This window comes from Zootoca vivipara, chromosome 1, assembly GCF_965207765.1.
Source record: "Zootoca vivipara chromosome 1, rZooViv2.hap1.1, whole genome shotgun sequence".
Classification (NCBI taxonomy): Eukaryota; Metazoa; Chordata; class Lepidosauria; order Squamata; family Lacertidae; genus Zootoca; species Zootoca vivipara.
The window spans coordinates 102,424,948-102,452,124 of record NC_142582.1 but is presented as its reverse complement, the minus strand read 5'-3'; the positions used below and the strand labels follow the sequence as shown (position 1 = coordinate 102,452,124).

General features: G+C 43.5%; 1 protein-coding gene across 1 annotated transcript; it reads right to left on the bottom strand.

Annotated features, from left to right (window-relative positions):
* BRMS1L (BRMS1 like transcriptional repressor) lies at positions 1 to 25,266 on the bottom strand. The gene is made up of 10 exons (XM_035109197.3): positions 24,829 to 25,266; positions 17,289 to 17,379; positions 14,088 to 14,215; positions 12,872 to 12,951; positions 9,031 to 9,127; positions 6,731 to 6,814; positions 5,720 to 5,784; positions 5,514 to 5,553; positions 4,786 to 4,912; positions 1 to 2,853 (listed from the first exon to the last, which is right to left on the bottom strand). The coding sequence occupies exons 1-10, from the start codon at positions 24,962 to 24,964 to the stop codon at positions 2,730 to 2,732; spliced, it is 972 nt and encodes a 323-aa protein (XP_034965088.1). The 5' UTR covers positions 24,965 to 25,266; the 3' UTR covers positions 1 to 2,729.
* Positions 25,267 to 27,177: the final 1,911 nt, after the last annotated feature.

Sequence of the window (27,177 nt, the reverse complement as noted above, 5' to 3'; positions counted from 1 at the left end):
TTCAGATTCTCCATGACAGGTCATTTATTTATACACTAGGTTAAAAAATACAAATATCTCATTACAAAAAAAGCTTTATCAAACTGTGTACATACAGTAGGTTTTGTCAAAAGCCAACCTGTCAGAATTACTTTATATACATTTGGCTAATATGTGTGACATGCAGAGTAAGTAGAAAACTGTTGCAGGCCAATTTCAGAAGCCTGGGATTATAGACTTTTGACAACAGTCAAATGGGTTTCACATAATCAGTAAATACATTTTCACATAAACATGAAAGCAGTTTATAAACCAGGATAAGACTTTATTCTGAGCCCCAGCAAATAGAATCAATCAAAGTGGCAAGTGAGAGACAATTCCAACACAGAGGAGATGTGTCGTATTACCAGCCATAATGGAAGCGTGGTAACATGAACACAAGAAATAGTTATTTAAGCAGCAATGGCTGGCATCCCATGGTTCCATGCAGCAATGCTCAAGTGCCCACGCTTGGACGGTAATGCAGATTGCTGCAAGGTTAGTGTGTACATGTATGTACACACACACACGTTCAAAACACACACCTGGATACTGAAGGACAGTTGAGATTCCAACCTGCAGAAGTGTGCAAAGGCCAATGCTGCCAATCCTTCATTTTTTATTTTCAATAAGAAGACAATAGTATCAGTGTACATTGCTCTGAGCTCAGGCAGGCTCTTGCTGCTAGGCTGAGCTGAAACTGCTCTGGGTACAAAAAGAGGTGACAGGATAAAAATTTACAAGAAGAGCAGATTGTTACAATCCTGCCCATTGAATCCAGCTACAGGGCTCCTCACTTCCAATACACTTTAAGCTCAAATTTAAACAATGAGACATAAAAAATACTTGGGGTAGCATCCAACTAATGCATCCCATCAGCACAAGGATTTCTGCTTGTGCAGCAGAACCACCCCACCCCTGCAAATCCGCTCCAGAGGGTTGTGAGAACTCCTAGAACAGATGGGAGGGCTGTGGGGGAAGTTCCACTCAAGCAGAAATCCCTTTGCTGATGGAGTAAGTTACTGCTTAGCGCTGCTTTGGATATCACCCTTTTCCTTTGGCTGAGCAGTTTATTCAGGCAAACTTCTGGGTCTAAGAGTTGATTTTTCCACGGGATGCTATTTTCAAGTGGAGCAGGCTCCCCTGAGCTGCCCATCCAGGCCCACCATGATATTTGCTTGCTGGGATGAGATTGGAGTACTGCAAACACACTGATTAATTCATTTTACACATAGGGGTTTTAATTCAGGACTTGAAATGGAGAGGGGTTGCATGTTAAGATTCCAGATTTAGCACCAGTCCAACCTAGAACATAAAAACACTTTTGGCAGCCTTTTCCATCAGATGCAGACTTCCTTCAAAGGCTCATCTCAATGGATAGTAAAGTGCACAAAACCACCAAGTAACATCTCCTCCTCCTTCCACCCAACCACAGTTCATGCCTCCAACACAGAATCATAGAATTGCAGAGCTGGATGGGACCCTGGGGTCAAATCCCCAGCAATACAGGAATCTCAACTAAAACACCCATAACAGGTGGTCACCCAACCCCTGCTTTTAAAAAAAACCTCCAAGGAAGGAGAGTCCACCACCTTCTGAGGAAGTCTGTTCCACTGTCGAACACGTAAGGTAAAACTAAAAGATCTTACTCCTGATGCTAAGCTTACAAACGCTGACTTTTTGAGGTTGTGAAGCAGCAAACACAATTGTTTCTGCCAATTTTAAAGGATTACACATCATTGGACTACAGATACATTTAATTACAGAGCTATATGCAGCAATACTTTTGGTTATTGGTTTACCATTTTCAGAACAGGCACTCTTGACCTTTGGAGAGGGGACTTAATACTAGCAGAAACGGAAACAGTCTCATTTGCTTTTGCACTGATTTCTCTCCTGCCCCCCCCCCCCAAACAAACTCCTTGCTTGGTGCTAGTTTTAATAGAAATCAGTAACAGTTTCTCTGAAGTAACCCAGCTAGAATAACTATTTGGGGGGGGGGTCCTCCACTTTTTTCCAGTTGCCCATCTAAGTATACTTTTCCATTAGGCTACATCAAAGTAACATTTGCACAAGCTTACATAGGTTTGCAAGACAAACATGACATGTTTTCTAAAATTCAAGGGGTTCTTATATATGTAGTGATAGACATCACAATTATCACATGATCCATTAATTTATATATATATATAAATAGCACTTCTTTCCCATTTTATACAAGTGGATTTAGACTACAGTCTTAGAAGCTAGTGTGCCACGTGGTGAAGAACCAAACATGTGCCCAGGTGGTTTCTTTCTGCAGCATCCTCTCACTTCCCCCAGTAGCTCAATAGGCAGCTTTAAAATTGGCTCACACACTGAGCCAGGCAAGCAGCTGCAAAAGAAACTTAAAAGACCCCAAGCAGCTGCATGCGCCATTCTCCCCCCATGCATGCACATAGCTTTGTAGGACTGCAGGCTTAGTCAGATGTCCTCAGGCTCTCCAAAAGGTTAACGTTTTCTATCTGAGACGCTGGAGCCAAATTAGAGGCAAGACGTCATGGTCGACATGATTATGTGTCACTTATTCTAAGACATTTGTATGAAGATTACGGACACTACTACACAAATACACAGATACTGCCACACAAAATAGATGAGAACAAATAGTAAATACATCTTCCATCTCATGGCACATCTAGCAGGGTAACACTGTCTGGTTGGTTTAATGGTCAGTTGTGATTATGCTTGATTGAATATTTTCCTTTCTGTAGCTGAGAAATGTACAGTTTGGATTTGCTTCCATCAGGCCTCTTAAACCACACTTCATCGTGGTTAATTGTTGTAATTATGGCACTGAAAAGAAAGGAGGGGGAATCAGGAGCATATTAGTGTCCATATAAAACTACAGGATCACCTTCACTGCCATTTATAAACGGTACTGTAATTATTGGTAATAGAACACACAAGCATTATAACAAGTGCCTCATTAAATTAAGGGTAGTTAATAAAATACAGGAAGTGTACTAAACATTACTATGTCTGTTTACTAACCGTTCACATCTTTAATAGCCACCCTTTGTTAAGGACGGGGGAAAGAGAGACGGGCACGTGCGTATGTAAAACAGCAGAGTGACTGGCTGGCAATGATGTAGCGATAGCAGCGCTCTATAGAATACTGAAGTCAGTATCCTATAGTAGAGTTTGCTTTTGTACAGGTGGAGACCATTCTAAGAATGTCCAATTGAGGTGCGGCTGTCGACACGTCAGTCCTTTTGGACCGTGAAGAGGGCATAACAGGGGCAGGGAGTAACGGGGCGGGGGCTTACAAACACTGACAAATACAGGGACTAGGAATGGAATCCCTGTGCAAAACGGCTGCCATCTGTATAGTATGTTTTACAATGCCTATCAGTAGGAATCCTACAATAACATCTAACTACTGTAAGTAACACTGATGGAAGCTCGATTCGTTGTGGGATTGCTACTGATAGGATGCTACTGTAGCTACAACGTTGCCAGCTAGTCATTCTGCTGTTGACTCCATGTTGACAAAAGTTCTCATTGAGTGATGCATAGGCAAGCTTCTCTAGTCCTGCTGTGATTTAACTCATTTTTCACTCCATAAGACGCACCTGACCATAAAATGCACCTAATTTTTAGAGGAGGAAAGGGGGAAAGCTCCATTCTTTTGAGGATCAGCTCAAAGTTGTGCAGCTTCTTTTGCAAATGGGGAAAGCTCCATTCTTGAGGATCAGCTCAAAATTGTTGAGCTTTCTTTGCAATGGGAAAAAATCCTGTTTTTATGGGGTTCAGCTCACAGTTCTGCAGCTTCTTTAGGGAAGGAAAGGGAGCCATTTCTACAGTTTCCAGACAGATAATCTAATCAGTCATTCACATGCCACTGGGGAAACAGCCTCCCTCTGCAGAACATTCAACAATGGAGGCCTGGGCAAGGGGGCGGGGCCGGGAAGGGAGCTAGCGTCCCTTATCTCTCTCCCTGATCTTTTGCCATCAGCTACTGAGCAGCTTCCTTTGCCTCTTGTTAGCCTTTAGTGTTTTCTAAAAAAGAAAAGAAAAGCCTGATCTGATTTTCACCCCTGGGCAATTTGGCTCCAGGGACCATGCATTCGCTCCATAAGACGCACAGACATTTCCTCTTACTTTTTAGGAGGGAAAAAGGGCATCTTATGGAGCGAAAAATACGGTATATTGTCTGTATTTACCAGGCATAGGCAAACTCCGGCCCTCCAGATGTTTGGGACTACAATTCCCATCATCCCTGACCACTGGTCCTGTTAGCTAGGGATGATGGGAATTGTAGTCCAAACATCTGGAGGGCCGGAGTTTGCCTATGCCTGGTATGTACTATGTACTTTCCCCATACAAGGACATTATTCAGTATATAATATAAATTTATTCACAGACTAACACAAATGCATACTACTGTCCTCTTTCCCTAAGCCCGTCGCACTTCTATCATGGGCAACTGGAGCACATGAGACACAGAGGTCCTACACAAGCTGGAAACCACATACCTGACGAATTGCTGCCACTTTGTATCTGCCTGTGCATTAATTATGATCTGCTTTCTGTCCTATTACTGCGTCAGATCAGAATGCTGGAGCTGGAAGCATGGCTTTTGCTGTCCTTTCCCTTAGGCTATAGCAGATGGTGGGTAGACTTGAGTCTGGTGGGATCTACTTTGTTTATTCTTTTAACTAAAACTCTCGAGATTCCTCCAACCAGAGACAGGTTCGCTAGGTGAATCCTGCCCGCTATCTTTACCTTACAGGACATTCATCTTTCCTATCGATACATATCGCTTGTCCACGTCCGTACCACTCCCCATTATAGTACAGCCTTCCATCTTCAGATCTTGCATTGTGTACGTGTTTTTCCAACTTGACAGGGGCTGAAAGAATCAGTGCAGACAAAACAGAACACTAGATTTAAGAAGGCAATTTCTGTCTACCTCACCTCTACTGAGTTTGCCTTTTTGCTTGGAATGCCTCCTACAGCTATAGAACAGGAATGGGGAGCCTCAGCCGCAGGGACTGAATGCGGCTCCCCAGACCTTTCCCCCTGGGCCTGGAGCCTCTCCAGCCACTCCCTATTTCCAAAAACTACACCCGTAACTGGCTCTGCATTGCACCCTACTTGAGTATTTTTGCCAGGTTAGAATGTCCTTGAACTCTGATAATGCTCTTAAATGCATGGATGAAGGATGAAGAGGGATGTGTGAGTAGATCAACACCTGGTGCTCCACCGACTTTTGCTTCTACCACCCCCCACTCCCACCCTAGTTACTGCCATGTGGCCCTTGGAAGGTTTCCTACAAGGTTCTCCACTCCCTACTACAGAAGGGATCCACTTGAGGGAAAAAAAAGTGTCTTGCTCCCTACTCCGTACACAATTAAGAACTCCCCATAGTAAACTCTTAGCATCTGTGGCTGAGAAATCCTGAGCTATTATACAGGGCAGGATTAAACAAGTATAAAGCAGATTGTCCTTACGTTCTGTTTTCACTCTGTGTGGCCCCAAAGTAGCCATTGCCTGAAATTAAAAATAATAATAAGAATGGTAAGTTAGTCATCATTTCGGCAAATCAGCTTTGGAGCTTTGCTTTAAAGAGCATCCCTCTTGGAACCTAACCCATGCCCATTCATATGCCATTTTGTTTAAAAGAAAAAGGAATACAGACAGCAACATTCAACGATACCTTTCTTATTGTGGTCCAGTCTTCAAGTATATCAAGATCTTGTAGCATGTACACTATATAGGGTCGTTACTATGTTAAGGGACTTGCACATTTCCAAAGAGGGTCAAGTTTGTTTGTTTAAAGGTTCTAGCAGATCACTTTGAAGTATGCTTGGTATAACGCAACTAAAATCTGTGCCAAGACAGACCCCAAGGGCAGGGCATACACATTTTTTGTGTATGCCTTGAAGCGCCGACACAAATTTATCAGAGAAGCAGCATTGCTTCATTTCCTTGTTTTCAAAAGGGATAATTGTGTGGCTACATATCCTTTCGGGTTCTAAAGAATGAAAAGGTGCGGTTGTGGCAGGACAAATGCACAGAAATGCACAGAAATTCCTCTGGACAAATGCACAGAAAAACAAAAGACATCTCATTACAACTGTTGCCAAAATTTCTGCAAACTCTTAGGTTGTTTTTTTTTAAAAAAAAAAAAGCTGTGGGGGTTGGAGAATAGGAATGCTGGGTTATCACTAGATGGAGATTTGATGCTGTACCACCTGCCATCTTCTCTTTAATATAATATATATATATAATAACATTATAATATAATATAATATAATATAATATAATATAATATAATATAATATAATATAATAACATTATAATCAGGAGGGCGACATCCAACATTATTCATAATCAGACTACAGCCACTGAAAGCAATGGAACCGTCCACTCATTTTAATGGGTCTACATTGAGTATGACTTAGCTGAATATCACCCAAGGTTTTGAACATCATCCTGTTACTATAACCATACCACATACTGTGCAAAAAAAAGGAGTGACAATCCTAATGGACAGACCAGCTCTTAGTCCCCAATAAAAATATTGTTCTAAATTCTCAGCTTTCAAACCATTGTCTTGTGTTTCACCCCACTAAGTTTCTTAATGAAAGTTTTATGAAGTGTTAACAACCAGAAGCACTGTAATTCAGCGAATATTATATCCAGTTGGCAACCATGAAAAGGATATCTGATACAACAACCGGTTTCTTCTTATCGGGACTGAAGGGATCCTTCCTTTTTTTCCTAGACTGAAGTTCATCATTCCATAACTCTGAGGAAATGTAAGAATGTGGCAGTTAAATATATAAATTCAATTAATAATAATAGTAATAAGAAGAACTAATTTCCCCCCATAGCACATTTGTTTCCAACCTCATCTATAAAGCTGCTCTTGGAACTGGAACTGCCGCTTACACTTGATTATCCCGTCTTATTAACATTTAGAATAGATTGTTCTTTATGGCATTAGGCTGACGCACACACACACCGAGAGAGAAAGAGAGAGAGAGAGAGAGAGAGAGAGAGAGAGAGAGAGAGAGAGAGAGAGAGAGCGCCTTGCATTTGATTGTTATAAACCATGCCTGTGACCAACTCCAACTTGACACAAGTATTTGATCACTTCATGTACACTCCTCCTTTCCATTTCTGTGCAGCTACCTTTATGTTGGGACCCAGGTGGCGCTGTGGTTAAACCACTGAGCCTAGGGCTTGCTGATCAGAAGGTCGGCGGTTCGAATCCCTGTGACGGGGTGAGCTCCCGTTGCTCGGTGCCAGCTCCTGCCAACCTAGCAGTTCGAAAGCACGTCAAAGTGCAAGTAGATAAATAGGTACCGCTACAGCGGGAAGGTAAACGGCGTTTCCATGTGCTGCTCTAGTTCGCCAGAAGCAGCTTTGTCATGCTGACCACATGACCTGGAAGCTGTACGCCGGCTCCCTCGGCCAATAACGCGAGAGGAGTGCCGCAACCCCAGAGTCGGTCACGACTGGACCTAACGGTCAGGGGTCCCTTTACCTTTACCTTTTTACCTTTATGTTATGGGCTGGATGAGTCAAGACCATGCAGATGGACGACTGCCCAAGGTGCCAGCAGAAGGCTCCAGTGGAATGTGGGAGCCACTGCTGGCAGTGCAGCAGTATACTAGCGAAGACCCTGGGGGAGGGAGTTTCCCCCAACCTACTCTTCCATCTCATTTGCCCCCACGATAAGAGCCAAAATTCCTGCCTCTCTTTCCAAAGTAGTCAGAGCCTCTCTCTGACACGCCCTTGGTGCTCACTGCATCGCCCACCCCAGCGCCGCCAGTTACTGGGAGTAGCTCTGCCTATCCAGAAGGGGATGTTTCACTGGTCCCAGCCACCTCTCAGGAGGCAGAGACACTTCCCTCGTCACCTAGGTCTATTCGAAGCCATACAACAGTAATAATGATAATAATAATATTTTATTATTTACTGTATACCCTACCCATCTGGCTGGGTTTCTCCAGCCACTCTGGACGGCTCCCAACATAATATTAAATTATTATTATTATTACCCCGCCCATCTGGCTGGATTTTCCCCGTCACTCTGGGCGGCTTCCAACAAATAGCAAAATACATTAACTACATTTAAATACATTAAAAAACACAGTAAAACATCAAACATTAAGAACTTCCCTAAACAGGGCTGCCTTCAGATGTCTTCTAAAAGTCAGATAGTTGTGTATTTCCTTGACATGTGATGGGAGGGCATTCCACAGGGCAGGTGCCACTATTGAGAAGGCCCTCTGCCTGGTTCCCTATAACTTCACTTCTCTCAGTTACAGGTAGGTAGCCGTGTTGGTCTGAGTCGAAGCAAAATAAAAAAATTCCTTCAGTAGCACCTAAAAGACCAACTAAGTTTATATTTTGGTATGAGCTTTCGTGTGCATGCACACTTCTTCAGATACACTAGAAACAGAAGTGTATATATAGGGTCTGACACTTCTGTTTCTAGTGTATCTGAAGAAGTGTGCATGCACACGAAAGCTCATACCAAAATATAAACTTAGTTGGTCTTTAAGGTGCTACTGAAGGAATTTTTTTATTTTGCTTCACTTCTCTCAGTGAGGGAACTGCCAGAAGGCCCTTGGAGCTGGACATCAGTGTCTGGGCTGAATGATGGGGGTGGAGACGCTCCTTCATGTATACTGGGCTGAGGCCAGAGAACAGCAAGAGAACAGTAGATTCCACACACTAGGCTTAGTGAGAGATTTCAGAAATGCTTACTGCCCTAAGATGGGCCCACCCCATTCCTATTTATATAGGACAGCAAAAGGGGTGTGACAGTGTAGGATCAATGTCTAAAACTTTGGTAGTTAGAGTACCTGCCTTTCATATAGCTGTGTTTAGGATTGCCTGAAGTGCCTTAAACCAGTAACCTGCATATGTGCAGCAGTAATCTATACATTAAAGCCTTTGGAAAGAATCTTTCTTCAAATCTTTGTCTTCCAAGAACTGGGAGCTCTTAGTTACCTGAGGTAATGTCAATGCTATGTCGGTCTTCTTCAAGTCGTCTGATTTTCTCTTCCAGTTCACTTTGAACTGTGTCATACAACAAGAGCTTTTCACTCTGAAAGGAAAAAGTTAACAATGTAGTCAAACATTAGCCAACGAAAAGCAGCCAGCACATCATCTTCTACTGGAGAGCAAGAGCAACGGAAGAAGCTTCCGACAAAGAGACCTGATGTATAAGAACCGTTCTCTCGCTGGGTTCAGAGTGCCAGAGGCAATGCAAAAAGGCTGTCATCTGATCTTGAGAAAGGTAGTCTCAGTTGTGTTAGGCAGGCGCAATAGTGCACGGAGGGGTTAACATCCTGCAGAACATTCAAGTGGGTGCACGACATAACAAAAGAGAGGGGTTAAAAGGGGTTTTCGTCTTCCAATAAGTGTTTTGAATCTACAAAGCACCAAGCCTAGCCTGATAAATGTGAAGGGTTTTACCCATATTTTCCAAACAGTGGGGAATTATATAAACACACTACTCTTAAAAAAGGAGAAACCCAAGACCTCATTTTCCTTCTAAATATGTTATGATCTGTATGTAGCTACTTGCAAAGGGCTCAGGACAAGCAACCTGTAGGAACACAGGGGGGAATTTCAAGTCATCTTGAGGGGAAGTACAGTGGTACCTTGGTTCTCAAACGCCTTGGTACTCAAAGGCCGAAAACCCAGAAGTAAGTGTTCCAGTTTTTGAACGGTTTTCGGAAGCCGAACATCCAATGTGGCTGTCAGCTATTGTTCCCGGGGCGCCTGCACCAAACAGAAGCTGCCAAACGGACTGCTGGAACGGATTAAGTCTGGCGCTTTTGTTTTTGCTATTTATTTTGCGTTTTTGTTTTTGAGGCTTTTTGGTTAATTTGTTTTTGCGACTGCGTGGAACCCAGTTCAGCTACTGATTGATTGTGTGACTGCGGAAATGGATAAAAGCCCCCCCCCCGCCCCCATCCAAACAATGACTATCATCAGTGCAGGTAAGAAAAAAAATTATATCACCTACAATATTGTCTTATTTATTTTATAGTACAGTACATTGATTATTGCTTTCATTTTATGGATCAATGGTCTTGTTAGATAGTAAAATTCATGTTAAATTGCTGTTTTAGGGGTTGTTTTTAAAAGTCTGGAACGGATTAATCCGTTTTGCATTACTTTCTATGGGAAAGCGTGCCTTGGTTTTGGAACACTTTGGTTTTGGAACGGACTTCCGGAACAGATTAAGTTTGAGAACCAAGGTACCACTGTAAAAGAAGCAATGCAGCTGGAATACGATGACTATGCAACTAGTCCTGTGTGCTTGGAGATGCTTTAAGAATTTTTAGCTTGTGTACCCCTGCAAAGGTAGCCTCACTTCCTTCCCCACTGGCCACACAGCACATCATGTTTGGAACTTATGGGCGGGCTATCAATATGTTCAAAATCAAGAATCCCAAATGGTGCAATCAAACCCTTCAGCATGCCTGAACTAGATCTTTGGGTTCTGATCATTATGCATATTAAACACAGATATTCATGGAAATACTGTAATACGGTTTAAATTGAATTCTGAATTCAAAACATGCAACATCTACACTTACTCAGGTAACTCACAATTACGTGCATTTAACTTCTGCTCATTCATCTTCAGTAAAAATAAAAATAATATAAAAGGGGGCAAAAATCTTTGCCAATCCCACCCACCACTGCACCCAGTTATTGTTTTAACAGGAATGGGATTTTAACTTGGGTGGGTGCATGGTTATTGGGGGGCGTGGTTTTAAATTGTTGTTAAATGTTGTATGTTAATTTGGATTTTGTATTTGTGAGTTGGGGTATCGTTAAGGGCCTTTGCTGGGGAGTGTATTGTTTATACATTAGTATTGTTGTACATACATTGGTATTGTTAATTGTTTTGATTATTTTTAATATGTATTTTTTGCTTTGTACGGTATATTGTAACTTTGTGTTATGAAATGCCCCAAGACCTACGGGTATTGGGCAGTATACAAATTTTGATGATGATGATGATGATGATAATGTGTCCTTTGGCCAGTCACTGTCTCTCAGCCTAACCTACCTCACAGGTTGTTGTGAGAATAAAATAGAGAGGAAGAAACTGGTACAACACCTTAGCTCTTTGGAAACACCAGTCCATCCTAGGATATCTTGATGCAGAATCAAGTTTCCATGCAAACAATGGATATGGACACATTTTTGTCATACAAGCCTCTTTGAACCAGTTGATAGGGTTTCTTACACACACTTACACACACACACACACACACACACACACACACACACACACACACACAGATGGGAATTCCTATCAAAGGCCACAAGGTATTTCATGCAATTAGCTGCACAGGACTAGTCTTGGATCAGAACTATTGTGTTTGACCTTCCACATACTAATGGGAAACCATGTACAAGTGCATTACTTGCAAGTGGAACATGCAACAAAATGTCGCAGCACTCTAACAAGAATGTTGCTGTTCAGAGTCCCAGCCACACAGCACATCCTCTGGAATACAAGGGCTGAAGGAGGACACTTTTGCTCTTCACCTGTTACCACACCCCTTGTTCTTCTCCAAGTGGCATTCAGCATTATCAATCTGCACTGTTTGGGCCCTTCAGAATGTTTGTGTAATTCTCAAAACATATTTATTTTTATATCTCCACCATCCTCAGGGCTTCCCCAAGCACACTCGTACTTCCCTCTTGGCTCCATTTCTGATGACACTAACCATCTGAGTCTGCTATTAAAAGGGAGTGATTATTGCATTTCTTATTGTGGGAAACTATAACTATGAAACAGCAGGGCATTGCTTTTTGTCTCATAAAGAAACACTGTATTGTCCAGGTGTACAATATAGCACCCGGTACTTCTGAAAAGCTAAGGGCACTGCAGCCAGGATCCAAAGGGCTGCAAGGTTCATGCAAGGCTTCAATGTTGATCCAGTGGAATTTCTTGTCCTGTTAATTTTGCTTGATTCAGGCGTTAGGGTTTTTAACCATTTACAGGTTAAAGCCAAAGAGAGCCATTCCTCTAACAATTACACCTGGTGTTTTTAGGCATATATGGATCGACTGAGCTACATGACCAACATTTTTGCTATTATGCTCTTAAGGTAGCAAGAAGTCTCTGCTTCATCGCAAACTAAAGTTTTGATTATTACAGTAACCAGTTAGTATGCCTATGGTTTTCAGGGGGAAAGCCAGAAACTACAGAACTGCGAGTCTGAATTGAATCATTCCCACCCAGAGCTCATTCAAGGATTTTCAGTGCCTCTCAATGATTTTTAGTGCTGCATGAACCTTCTCCTGAACCAAAACAATGCCTGAGTTCTTGGTTTCCCCTCCAGGCAAAACATAAATATGCCACATATCTCGGAAAAGTTCTTTGAAAACGACACCACACGCAAGAGATGCAGTCAAAAATGAGGTTCAGGTAGCCTCGCAGAACTGATACAAATCACGTGGCAGTGACTTGGCCTACCAACCACTTGTTTACGCAAACTTGAAACATACAAAACTTAGCTGAAGTAATTTGCTTCATTTTGTGTTCCCAGTCCACCCCTCAGGTGGCACGCTGGTTTCCTTTTGAGATTAAGATTTTACACGGCTGATTAGACATGCTACCAAGAGCTTCAACATGATTTTCAAGAAAGCCCAGTAATTAAAATCATTGTTCTCTTTTCTGTAGATGAAAATGCTGTAATATTCTACGTCCAAAAATAACTTGTCAGCTGCACAACCTGATTGTGTGCATGTTTCCCCAGAAGCAAGAAGCCCCAACAGTTACAGACAAATGAAAACTCTCTTCAGCCAAGAACGGTACCTCACAGTGCTGGCGGGAAGCTTGGATTTCACATTCATATTTGTTTTTCACGGACTCTAAACAGAGCTCTCTGTAGATACCTACAAACAAACATTATTATTATTTTTATTTGTTTAAACCTTCTGTAGGGCCTACAGGTCTCATTTAACCTACCAATGCATTTTCCCACAAGCTGCAACTTGCCAAGCCCTAAGGAATGGGGCATTTTAAACAGCGATGAAATCCCAATCGTACCTGGCCCTCCTGAATTCTCCACAAGTGAATTCTAAAATTCCCCACCAGTAAAAGGCCCCTTTTCAGATCAACCTATTCAACCCAAGCACAAGGCTCCCTTTGCTCCACTGCCCACCCTGTGCCCAGTAAACACAAACAAAATTTCTCCTCATGTGCCCTTTTCACATTTCCCCTTCCAAAAAACACATTAGGGCTGTGATACCGGGAAAGCAGGCTAGAAATAAAGCTGCTTGTCCTGTCTTTTTCCTAGCTCTGAGTGCGGACCGTTTGCTCCTCTGCTCCTCTTGATTCTTGAATGTTAAATGTGGTAAAAGCTTGATAATATCTCATCACTTTCCCACATAACTGCCCACTTTCTATCTTAGAAGTGGCCATAGAAGTGTATGGGAAAGCAGCTAAAGTGCTCCCCGGTTTCCTCATGTACCCAGGCTCTGCTATTGTTTGCTTCCTATGCTAGTGGGAGAAGGGGTGGGAGGAAGAGAGGAGAGCCTAACTCTGCCTTGCTAAAAACACCGTAAATAAGAGAATGCCTTGGAGGCCAAGCAGATGAGAGCTTGATTTCATCTACTCTGGGCATTCTTATACAATGCCCTCCTTGAATCTTTCACCAACGAAGACAGAAGTGCCGAAGAGTGCAAGAAAGGGGGCGGGGGGGGGGAAGAGGAGGGCAAGCTTGACATTCATTACCAGCTCCAAAAATTGTGATTGCATCTGAATTGGCCCTCTAAGGGGTATTACAGCTATGAGAGCAACTGGAAACAAGCACTTATTTGGGACACAGATCAAGGATCCAATCTGGTGAAGGCTTCCGTGTTCTACAACCATCCAGACCCGGGGCCAAAAGCTTTAGTGGGAGTTTCAAAATTAAGCACCTGATAGTTAAAAAGGAGCAGATTTAAATGTTTTTGTTAGTATTTTACTTCTACCTAAACCCTGCTGGTTATACCTAGCTGAGTCAACAACAACCCCTTCGCACACTTACCTGCCACTTTTGTTCGGATTTGCATGTTTTCTTGCAGAGCTGCCAGCGGTTCCAAGTACTCTGGTGCCTTTCCCGCAATGACCTCCTGCAGTTTTGCATCCACTTGGCTTAATCTCTCTTTGTAAAGTCTTAACATAATGCAGATGAAATATGGAGTGCATTGTATTAAAGTAGCGAAGAGAATACTGTATATTAACATTACTAAGAATACCTTTTCCACAACCACCAATGGCCAGAACCTAGAAACCCACTGAGCCTGCCAACCTTGCAGAAATTAAGAGGACTTAAAAACAGACTAAACTGTACAGAAAAATTATCAATTACACAATGCTTATACAGTGCTGGATCTTTACATTATGCTTCCTGATTTTAGCCCCCGCAGATGAAGATCAGACATCCATTTAAGACTGTCTCCTAGTACCCAACACATACATACAGCTATATGAATTGGAACTCTTTGCAAACTATTTACAGTATTTATTCCAAGTCTTAGTCTGGGAAATGTGCAGAACAGAACCCTCACTTTAAAAAAAAAAGACCAATCCTTTATTGCTATTTTTTTAAAATGATGAAATGCATATCCTGCTCTCAGGGCAGCTAACAATATTAATAACTCAGTAAAAACAGCACAGCAGCTGTAGATAAAACACAATGAAGTATTTTTTTTTTAATGAGGGTGGACTAAGGACTTCTTATGGCTTAAACTGGTTTAGCACAAGTGAGTATTGTTTCACAGCAACTGAATGTTTCAAGAGTCCTCACTACGGTGCTACCAAATACTTCCATTTCAGCAACTCAAAGAATTTCACACTCTGCACCAGAAAGTAAAACCATGTTTCCTGACTTGCAGTTTACAGGGCAGCCATGCACCTAGATCTGCCATATTCAAATATAAAACAGGACCAGCCTGGTCTTTATTTGAAGCAGAATGTGCAGGGGAGTGAACACACTTTCACAGCCTTACCTTGTAGCATCCATTGCTACCTAGAGTTTTGTCACTGCCCAGATCACTTCCAGAGTTGGGAGTCAAGCCTGGTAAAAACTGCTTAAAGTGCAGTGGATTGTAGCTAGGTAAGGCGAGGGGTGGGGAAGTTGGTTCACTTCTACAGCATGATCCTTCTCATATGCAGCTGTACCTTGGTTCTCGAACGCCTTGCGACTCGAATGTTTGGGAATCCCAAACGCCGCAAACCTGGAAGTGAGTGTTCCAGTTTGCAAACGTTCTTTGGAACCTGAATGTCTGACGTGGCTTATGCAGCTTCTGATTGAGTGCAGGAAGCTCCTGCAGCCAATGTTTTCGGAAGTCGAACAGATTCTGTTAGAGAACCAAGGTATGACTGTATAGAGAAGACCCCATTTCCCCGCTTTGTGCTTGAATGGGAGCAGGCATGGACATAAAATGCAAGTGGCTGTGCTATCACAATTAGAATGGCCTTTTAGAATGTCCCACCCTAGCAGAGGGCAAAAGTTGCTTCTCCCTTTGCATATAAGGTCTAGGCAGACAAGGGTGAATTCTTCCATTTCAGATGTACAGGAATATAACATTCCATGGTAACTACACGATCTCTAATCATCATCATATTTATTATCCGTGCTTCACAAGGAGGTCCCAACACAGATCACAACCATGTAAAATACAATAAATTTCACCAGCATACATTAATCTTTCAGCATAAACAATCGTAACGTTGCTCCACAGACCTTTGGATCAGGGATAGGCAGACTTCAGGCTTGGGGAAGGTCTGTAGTCTATTAGCAGAGCATATGCTTTGCATGCAAAAGACAATCAGTTCAATCCCTGGCAATTCCAGATTAGGCTTGGAAAGACCCTCATTTGAAACCTTGAGGCACCACATCCAGCCAGTGCAGACAGAGGCAGATGTTCGGATGGTCTGATTCCACATACAGCAGCTTCCTGAGCTCCACCTACCTTTTAGTTTTACTACAACCCCAAAATCCATCAACTAGAGACAGGTGCAGAATGGTGGCAGGGGTGAGGAAATACCGTGTTTCTCATATTTTAAGGCATCCCTAAAAAATAAGGCATGGCAGGATTTTCAAGACCTTGCGAAATATAAGGCATACCCCAAAAATAAGACATGAGCAGGACCCGGCAAAGGCAGCAGTGCGCGCTTTGCCGAGCTCCAAGCCGGCGGCGGGCTGCTGCTGTCCCGCTCAATTTCCCTGCCCCCTCTCGCGAGACTCGCCGCCGGGTCCGCTCTCGCGCACATGGCCCGGTGAGAGGGAGCCTCCCCTGCGCGCGCGTCTGCGCTCACCCTCCCCCCTCCCTCCCCCTTTTCGGCCCAGCGCGCCGCCTTGCCTGTTCGTGTGCCGCGCGTGTGAGGCGAGCGGGAAGGCAGGAGACCCAGGAGAGCCTGGCGGCCGCCGAGAATCCCGCCACCGCTCTTCCCGCCCAGGACGAGGGGCCCGGAGGAGGAGAGCCCGGCGGCGGCGGAGGAGAAGGAGAAAGAGGCGGCAGCAGCAGCGGCGACTCAGAGGCCGAGCTGCTGGACGGGCCTTCCGCGGAGGAGCCTGTGGGGAAGAAGGAGCTGGAGCCCGAAAAAGGCGGCAGTGAGGAGAAGGAGGAGGAGGAGAAGCCACGAAGCAGCAGCCCGCCGCCGGCTTGGAGCTCGAGCCGGCAAAGGTACCGTAGCAGCGGCGCTTTGCCGAGCTCCAACAGAGCGGGAGCTGGCAAAGGCAGCAGCGCGCACGTTGCCGAGCTCCAAGCCGGCGGCGGGCTGCTGCCTTTGCTGGTTCCCGCTCAGTCGTGGCTCGGCAAAAAATTAGACACCCCCGAAAATAAGCCATAGGCTTATTTTCTTCGGAAAAAAAATATATAAGACATGTCTTAAAATATGAGAAACACGGTACATACTGAGAATTAAGGAAGAGGTCTCAGCCCAGGGATTTGTTTTGATAGCACAACTAAGCTCACAATTTTTTTTACCCATAAAACCTACTCATGCCTTCTCCCAAGCATCCTACACTTCAGCAATCTAATTAAGGAAAAAAGCCTTTCCATTGTAGCTATTGTCACATAATCACATCAAAGAACCTTGTGAATCTACTGCAATTCACCCAAATTCGTACCAGTAGATCCCAATATATTTTATGCCTTCTGTTGCTTTACAAAATACAAAGCTAACTCAGGATGTGAGAGGACTAGAATCCAAAGGAAATTCAAATCTGTAGTTTACTTACTGGTCTTTGAGGTCTGTAAATTGTTTTTCAAGATTGGACATCTCATCCAAACACTCCATTCTTCTTCTTTCACAGTCCTCATCGTCCATTTCTGAGAACAGAATTATTCACTTTAAAAATACAGAACAGCAACTGGTTTTCCTCCAGTCTATTTTATAGAATTAATACCCAAGCAGTTCGTTTTTTAAAATATAAAAGTTAATATTCCAAAAGATGAAGTTTCAAGAGGAATTAATGCTTTTTTTCCCCTGCTCCACAATTCATCTTGGAACATAACCAAACTGGATTATCCATCACTAGTTCAGACTCACTTGAGCATGTATGTGAAATTGAGATCCCCCCCCCAACGTGCATCCCTTTACACCTGTTTACACTTGCCATTCTACCGCTCATTCACTGACTTTGGATTTGGAAAGGCCCTTTTGGAGCTCTTCACAATACGGCAAGTAACCTTGCCAGTATCACCAGGAGATGTGGTCCTGGCTTTATATCAAGGCAATTTAAAATAATCTCTTTTTATATTAATGTGTTTCATGAACATGTGGATGGCATGTACTGCAGAATTATACCTGCTTAGAAATTGGGAGGGGGGGGTCTGTTGCGTTCTCTGTCTACATGTTAGGATGCTGATCAAGATCATCTTCCTCAAAGCTAAATATATGGACACAAGGGCTGGTAGTTACTGGGAATGGTTTTTCCACAAGATGGAAAGTAAATGTCCATGACAAGACAGAGCCTGTTCTATTGTGGCACCCTATTTCTGAAATTTCCTCCTGTGAAAGTTGCACCTGACACAACCCTTATTCTCTTTTTCTTATCAGGTATACCTCCTTTTTATTTGCTCGGGTGTTTTAAGTTTCTAAGGTTTCATACTAACATTTTATCTTGCTTTATTGTTCTGTGTTTTATTATGGAGGCATAAATCAAATAGAAAATCTAATAGCAGATTTATGACTTTCTGTACTTCAGTTATTTCGGGGGAATACACAACACTTACTTGACAAATCAGAGAAGCGATACTTCCTAATTTAAGTAGCAGCTTTAAGCATTACAGATGCTTCACAAAAGTGCACATATTTTAAGAATCCTCTTAACTGCATCCCAACCTATCAGTATTATTTCCATACTGCACATGGAAGGCTAAGGCTATGATGGCTTTGGACAGGGAGAGTACATTGAGGAGGTGAGGTTTTAACTAGAGACAATCTCCTGTTGACATGTTGCTCCTTTTGACACTACAGTGCACCGGCTCTTTTGGAATATTTCACAATAACAATCCTCCAGGATTTTGTTTATGAGTTTGCAGAGTCAATTCTGGGCTGACAAACAATGACCAACAGCAGTATAAATTATACAGCATGAGAAAGTCCATTGCGTACTAACTGGTACAGATGCATTCCTAAGAATCAATGCATGTCTGTCAACAGTTTTCTGTTGACATTATTCTTGGGATGAGACAGATGAACAAAAACTTAATTGTTTGTCCAATTCAGAAGCAAGATAGTCAGCCACGTACCATACTAGCAAGTGGTGCTGTGGTCTAAACCAGGGCATCTTGGGCTTGCCAATCAGAAGGGTGTGACGGGGTGAGCTCCTGTTGCTCAGTCCCAGCTCCTGCCAACCTAGCACTTCGAAAGGACGCCAGATAAATAGGTACTGCTGTGACGGGAAGGTAAATGGCATTTCTGTGCGCTCTGGTTTCCGTCATGGTGTTCCGTTGCACCAGAAGTGGTTTAGTCATGATGGCCACATGAGCCGGAAAGCTGTCTGTGGACAAATGCCAGCTCCCTTGGCCTGAAAGCGAGATGAGTGCCGCAACCCCATAGTTGTCTTTGACTAGACTTAACCGTCCGGGGTCCTTTACTTTTACCTATACTAGCAATGAATAAAATCTGTGCCAAGAATCTCCTCATGATTTCTGAATGAAGCTTACCTCTGCCACCATGCTACTTGCTTTGTCATTTCAAAATCAGATTTGGTATTTCCAGAAGTCCCATCCAATCAAAAAGCAATTGGGGGGAGGGGGGGAGAACAGCACATACTAGTGTTTTATTTACCACATTCCACTGAAAGCACAAGTGACAAAAGTGCTCTGTGAAATATTGAAGAGGCCTAAAAAGAATGGCTTTTGACAATGTTTAATATGCTGGGGTAGTATGGCTACTGCTTGTCCCAAGGCATCAAGAGACTTCCCCACCTAAGAAACCCAGGTTAGAATTTGCTCATCGAAGTAAATACTGTAATTTAAGTGCTTGACATTTCGACATATTAAGAGTCTGAAATGTGGACTTCCGGTCTACTGCCAGCGCTGATCAGTGAGGAACCCTCGAGCTCCGAGGTTCCTGGTGCTGTGAGGGAGGGGAAGAGCCGCGAGAGCAACGCGGCCCCCAAAAAGAATCCCAGATTGAGCTTTCTGGGGGCATGAGAGCTCGGCTGTGCCCAAAGGTGACTCCTCTGCTCACCGGCAAGCTCTCTTTGAGAGCTCCAAGATAGAGCGGAGTTGCAGTCGCGGGCACCATTTTCAAGTCTACTGCTACCCTCACAGAGTGAAGCTCCAAGCCGACAGTGGAGAGCGGTGGATTTTTTTTTTTTAAGGATTTGAAGATATTGGACACCGTGAGTAAAATAAAAAAAATTAATTGAAAAGAATTGGTCACAGAAGGAGATTTAAGGAGGAAGTTGGTCTACCCCCATTGAGATAACTGTAATGCAGTTAATTTGCCTGTAGCCGGAAAGACTGAAAGGAACCTATTAATTACCAAGGATTGGGCTTAAAACCTCCCCCCTGAGACAGGGTAAAGGGGAGAAGGGTAAAATTTATTAAAATCCCTGCAAAAATTTTTTAATTTGGACTGGGGAAAGTCTCCCTGGAAGCTGGGGTCAGGTTCCTGGAGGGATCAGCAAGCCGCCATTATGACATCACAATAGAAAGGAATTTGTTTACCTCTTCGAGGCTGAGAACTGTCAATTGTGAAGAGAGTGCAAAATATAAGGCTGTGTATAAGAAGTTTGACAAATGCTCTTCATAAATGGACACAATATTTTTAAGTCATGAAGAAGAATTAAAAATGAGACTATAACCAGATTGGATATAAACTTGGTTTATGGTGCTTTTGAAAATTTGAATCGCACCATCTCCTGTTCAGTTCTGTTCCCATGAAATCTGAGATGAACAGGATGCCTGTAGCCTGATGGCTACATCACCTGATGGCCTGGACTTTCAGAAGGAACTTTTGGAATTGCTTTTGGACTTGAGAAATGAATTGCGGCAAAATAATATATTGTTGCGTGAAAGTAATATACAGTTGTGTGAATGGTGTGAAAGGAACCAGAATTGCTGGACAGAGAAAAATGATTAACTCTAACAGGGAATGAAGTCAAGCAAGAGGAACAATCATCAGTCTTGGACAGTGTAATTGAATTTAAAAAAGAGGAGGAAGATACATGGAACATTGTTCCCCTAGTGAGAGGGGGGGAACAGAACATCTGTTTGATCCAAGGAGTCCCCAAAGAAGAACCAGCATGGAATAATATCCTCCCAGTGAGAGAGAGAGGGCAGGATCCATACTGGGGTCAGAACCTAAAGGGAATAAAAACTGAGAAAGGGCTGGAAAGTGGAATTATTGCTGGATGGTTTTGTACTACAGTATTCAAAGAATTGGGGAGGCATCAGGGGATGATTGAGGAAGAATGGTGGGTAGGCTGGGACAGGGTGGGAGTGGGGTGAGGGGTAATAATGGATGCAATTTTCTTGATTGATTTAGATGGTCCGAAATTAGAAAGACTTATGGAACTCGCTGAAGAATCTGGGATACCCTGAGTCCAGGGGAAGGGGGGGGCAAATTTGTTTTAATGTGTTTAAATGTTAGTATGATAGAAGAATTAACATTTAAATTTATGGAAAGTTCTTGGTAAAAAATTTTAGGCTAAGGGGAGAAATAGAAGATAGAAGGAAGGGAAAATAATTTTTGATTTGGATAAATTGATTAATTATTGGTGGAGAATAGATGATGTTTTTAGAATAGAATATTTGAGTGTTAATGATAAAATGTGTTAGAAAAATTTAAGACATAAGATGAAAACTGCTTAATTGGAATTTTAAAACGGACCCAGTGAGGGGGGAATCGAGGAAGTCAACAATGTTAAGTAAATAATACAAGAATTGAGATGTTTTTCTTTGTTATTTTTTTTAGTTTGGTTTTTTGTGATTTTGTATTTGGAAAATGAATAAAAATTATTTGGGGGGGGGGAAGAGTCTGAAATGTGAAGGTTTGATCAATGGATGGCAACCTATAGCACTGCACCGCAAATAGCAAAGAATCAGACTTTCTGGTGTACCTAGGCAGGAAGAGGACAGCCTAGTCATGACATACCTAGGCCTGCACTCCTGCCCAACAGTGCTGCTTGGTTCAGTAACACCAAGGAGCAAGGAGCTGCACGTAGCCTGCAGGGCACATTAGAGTGTCAGACTAGGACCTGAGAGACCAGGGTTCGAATTTCCACTTAGCATGAAGCTCACTGAGTAACATTGGGCTAGTCACTGTCTTTCGGCCTAACCTATAGATAGATATCTTTATTGTCATTGTCCCCTTGCGGGAACAACGAAATTACTCGGTTGCTACATCCACTCCGATAAAGCATTCCGCATAATCCAAAATTACAAAAACCTAATTAAAAACAGTAAATATAATACAAAATAACAAGTAAAATAAGATGACTTCAAAGTCCAGGCTTTCCATTTAAGGCCAAAATCACTCTAAAGAAGAAACTGTTCCTGAGACGGCTCGTTCTTGCCTGCATTGTTCTATATCTCTGTCCCGATGGCAGGAGCTGAAAGAAATGGTGACCAGGGTGCGTTGGATCTCTTGATATATCTAGTGCTTTTCTATGGCACCTGGTGGTATAAATTTGTTCTAAGGTGGTGAGTGAGCAGCCAATAATGCTCTCTGCTGTTTTAATAATTCTACACAGCCCTGCTCTGTCCTGGGAAGTACAGCTTCCGTACCACACACATAAACCGTACGTGAGCACGCTCTGTATGGCACAGTGATAGAAGGCAAGCAGCAGCTTTTGTGGCAAGCAGCAGCTAACCTACCTCACAGGATTGTTGTGAGGATAATATGGAGAGGTGGAGAACCTCCTTGTGCTCCTTGGTGGTGTCTAAATGCAATAAATACATAAATGCCTTTTCCTCAACATGTGGCGTACTTGCCCCAAAAGTCTGGCTGCGAATTCTTTAGTGCTTTTCTAGGTAGGCTTGCTACCTAAATCCACTAGATCCACTCTGTGTGGTTCGGATGAAACTTGGCATAATCCCTGCTGGGTTGTTTTTTACTGATACCATACAGTACGTCTTCAAAAAGTGAGGATGAATCCCAGCCACTATTAAAATAGTGAACAGCACTGGGGAGTTGTCTGACGGAAAGTCTCCTGGGAAACATAGTTCACTTTTTCCTAGGGTTTGCACCCCCCCCCCAATATTTGGACTTCAAGTTAGAAAGATTGATACGCGAAGTCAAATATTTCGACGTGTGAAATCCTCGTGTCAGATCATAAAAAGAGCCCTGCTGGATCAGGCCAAGGGCCCATCTAACCCAACATCCTGTTCTCACAGAGGCCAACCAAATGCCTCTGGGAAGCCTGCAAGCCTGGACCTGAGTGCAACTGCCAGACTACAGAATAAGGAGTTTGTTCTGTGCCAGCTCTTCATCCAGCCTCTTTCTTGCACACTGCAGTGTGTTAACACTCGGCTTACTACAGCAAGAAATCCTGATTCACACTCAGTTTATTTTAAAAGCTTAATGCAACTTCTATTTGAGTTTAAAATAATGTACACATATACTACAGTTCCATAAAGAGTTTTTTTCCCCTTAAAAATACTTAGAGGTTCTTACCGTAATACTGTGTTTTCGAAACTGTCCAAGACTGAACTCACAAGATCAGTCTGCTTACAGAATGCATGTTACCCTTAAATGTTTTTTAAAAAAGTATTTGAAAGAAGAAGGACGAGCACAAAGTTTAGTGTTTTAATGCTCCATATATTGGAGGGGGCTGGTGAAAGAAAAGAGCAAAAAAGCCTGTCCTCTTTGTAATAAAGCATATTACAGTACAGGCAAACTCTCATTTTATGACTTTAATTGATGTTTAGCTTTTTTGTGTTGATTTACTTGTACACCACTTCAAGACAATTCTAATTAAGTGGCACATAAATTGGTGAAATAAATAAAATAAATAATATTTTTTCTGGGTTCCAGCCAGATTTCCATGGGTCATAAGCCTAGAGTAGAGCTACTAGCACAAGGCCACTACTGGCTCAAGAGCAGTTTATCCAAGAGAGGCATCTGGCCACAGAAACTAAACAACTGTTTGGCAAATTGAAAATAAAAATAAATGCATCTGATAAAGTGGACTCTGGTCCATGACAGCTTATGCCTTAATAAATGTATTGTTGTTTTTAAGATGCTACAAGACTATTGGTTTTGCTGCAACTGATGAAAACGTCTGCCTCTCTGAAAATGCCTAGGCAGATCTCCAGTTCTGCCAGGATAGTGTTCATCATACACCATTTTGATGGTTCACTTAATTGCTCTGCCAAGCAATTCACTCCTCAAATGAAGGGAAAGAAACTTACTTCCTCTGTTGCTTTTGTAATGTTGGGATAAGTGATGGAGGATGTGCACATAAAATGGAGAAAATGCACTATTAGTATAGTTCAGTGAAGAAAAGAAATGAGAGTAGGTAAGAGATTTTTATGGCACTATAACAAGTGCCAAGAATGAAAAGGTGAAGCAAGTGCTTTTGAGAGACTTTGAAAATCTCTCCTCCAAGACTTGTGAGGGGCATAATTTTGTCAGTCAGATCAGTCTTATCTGTCTCCTCAATCAATCAATCAATCAATCGCCTCCTTCTTGGAAGCTAATATAGGGTACCTTAATCTACTCTGGAAGCATCTCCTCACTCATCCATTCATGCCTGCATCTTTCATTATGTTTTTTTTTTATCAGGGTTGCAATATGAAAGGGGGGGAGGACAGATGAAGAAGTATGTGTGGGTGGATGTGGGTGTGTAGTGGGTTGCCAAATGCAAGAGAGGGCAGGTGTCTCCCGCAACTTTATTGGTTTACAGAAAGGGGTGGGGGGAGAGAAGCCATCTCTGTTGAACACAACTAACGGGCAGGAGCCCTGTTTTTGTTTTGTTTTGTTTTTTGCATCCGGAAGGCGCTGACAAGCAAGAGGGATGCTGCTCGGAAAGGATCTCCACTGAGTTCCAAGGGCCCTACTCCCATGCCAGCATGCACGGGGTTTTGCAGCCCTGGACGAAAGCAAGCATCTTGCCTGTCTATTGTTACCCCGGGCGACGCCTAGGGCGAGCTGCCCTGCCCTCCGCCCCACAGCCAAGGGGGTGCATGGGGGTAGCACCGGGCGGGGGAAGGGGGCGGGGCGGACGGGGGAAGGGGCGGGGCTGAGTCCTCCTTTTCCCACCCACCGGCCCAGCCCGAGCGGGCAGGAGAGAGGGCGCCCCGCTGCCTCGCCGGCTTCACCTGAGCTGTCACCCTCCTCGGACACGGACGAGCTCTCGGACTCCTCCTCCTCGGAGCTGCTGCCCTCGTTCTCCCCGTAGTCCACCTCCATCTCGTCGTGGTTGTTCTCCTTCTTCTCCCGCGAGTGGACCGGCATCGCGCCGCCCAGCCCAGCCCGCAGGCGCTCGGCGTCGCTGGCTCCTAGGGACCGGGGGACAACAGCCCTCGGCTGCCCAGCCCTCCCTGGCCGCCTGCCCGCCTGCCTCCCCAACGCGCCGAAGCTCCGCCTCAGAGAAACCCCGCCATCCACCTTAGCCCCGCACAGCCTCACGCTCCGCTCCGCCGCTCATTGGCGGATGACCCGCCGACGGGCGTGGCGCGCGGGAGGGTGGCGGGGCGGGCGTCGGAGCCGGAGCGGCGCGGCGCGTGGCGGAGCTTCGCTGCGGCGCGGAGGATCTCGGGACATGTAGTCTCTCGGAAGTAAGGCTTCACTCCACCTAACCGCCCGCCCGCCCCGCAGTGGGTGGGGGAAGGCGCGCCGAAGTGGAAATGTGTTTCCCAGGATGGCAGGCAGCCTGCCAAAAGATCCGCAACAAAACCTCGAAATTCTGAGAGCCGATGATGAAGATGGTGGATTTAGGAAAGGGAACTATGCGGGTTTATTGAGGAGAAATTTGTGGGCGCCCAAATGCTGCCCGGACTACAGCTCCCACTATCCTTGGACATTGGCCATGCTTGCTGGGGCTGATGGGAGTTGGAGTCCCAACCTCTAGAGTCCTCGCCGCTTTTGCGCAGGATGGCACTCTTTTAACATTTCTGCTTGATCGGACTAAGGGTCCCATTTAGAGCGAGAGCCATCCTGGTTAGGGATCGGAGTTACATGGCTTCAAATTCCCACTTAGCTGCATTAGGATGGTCCCTATAACTCAGTCTAAACTACTTTGCTTCCAAGGATAAAATGAGCTGGCGAGAACTACTGTACGTACTGAATTTTTTAAATAAAGGCATTGCAAGACGGGGTGCTTCATTTTCAATCCATTCTGAAGACGAATTGTGGGGGGGGAAACATGGAGTTTGCCTTCATTGTTGCATAATCTTTGCTGCTTCAGCTGAGCTGTCCGCTACATTTGCAAGTCTATTTTCATGGATAAGTCGTCTGTTCATACTGTATGTGAAGTTAGAATATCATGCCAAAAATTTACTTGCACTGAGGTCACATTCACACCATACATTTAAAGCACCTTTATAGCACTTCTCACAGCAGTGTCTTTTTCTGGGGGTACTCAAGGGTATGTAGTACCAGCACTTTTTTAAAGAAGGAAAGCACTGGTTTAAAGTGTGGCACTTACTGTAACAACTTCATGGTGAGTACAGGCACCATTTTTCTAGAAGAGAAACACTGTTTAACAGACATCTATCTTGTGAACTGAACTTTACCAATCACAGAGCTAGAATTCTCAGAACCCTTATCAGTTCCCAAGATGCTCTGGGGGAAGCAATATGCTTAAAATGTTGTTTAAATGTATGGTATGAATGTGACCCTAATCTCATTTGCCATTTTGTTATCTGTTGTTAGAAGAAACCCTTTTGGTTGCACTCTTTCCCTGTTTGGAAAGAGTTATTAGCTTCAGAGACCAGCATAGTTCCCATGGAGTGCAAATGGAAGAGGACCTCCTGCCACAAAAAGTTTTGTGCCAAATGAGTGATAGCAATGAGTATAAACAGTGTTTGGGAAGGAGCCGATGTCTGAAAAGCAATTCATGATTCAGCTAACCTTCACTAGGCAACAATTTGAGGATTTATCTTCCTCCTAATTTTGTTCTGCAGCAACTGTGTAGTGCCTTCTCATCCAGGAATTTCTGGGCTCAGATGTCATAGAACAGTAAGGAACCTTACCCCACCATGTCCCCACCCTGCTAATGTGTTTATAGAAGCTCAGAGAGCAAGCACATGACAGGCCAGCTTATTTTATAGCTATCCCCAAAATAGTGGCAAGTAAAATGAAAGTTAGAATCATTAAGCGTGTAATGGCATCTTGAAGAAACAGTTATCAGAGGCAAAAGGAGAGTCCTGTGGATTGAAAATTGGCTAAACAAAAGGAAGCAAGGGTCAAGACAATATATTTTTCACAAAAACGGGCAGTAGGGTCTGCACTTGAACTGTACCATTTAATTTATATGATAGTGAGTCAAGGGTGAGTGACAAGATTGCCAAAGTTGTATATGATTCCAAATTAATCAGAATAATGAAAACAAAAGAGACACTTCAAATACTCCATGAAGCAAGCCAATTTTAGTGACATATTTTTGTTAATAATCAATTTCATACTTAACTGTATAGTCTTTTGTCTCAATCTTTAAAGCTGCCTTT

Bases quoted from the DNA above. Each gene is read 5' to 3' on its own strand.
- BRMS1L (XM_035109197.3), bottom strand. From the start codon at position 24,964: ATGCCGGTCCACTCGCGGGAGAAGAAGGAGAACAACCACGACGAGATG. The intron at 6,815-9,030 runs GTAACTAAGAGC...ACATTTCCTCAG, and splicing joins TAGCATTGACATTACCTCAG to AGTTATGGAATGATGAACTT. The intron at 5,785-6,730 runs ATATCCTTTTCA...TAACATAGTAAC, and splicing joins GAAACCGGTTGTTGTATCAG to GACCCTATATAGTGTACATG.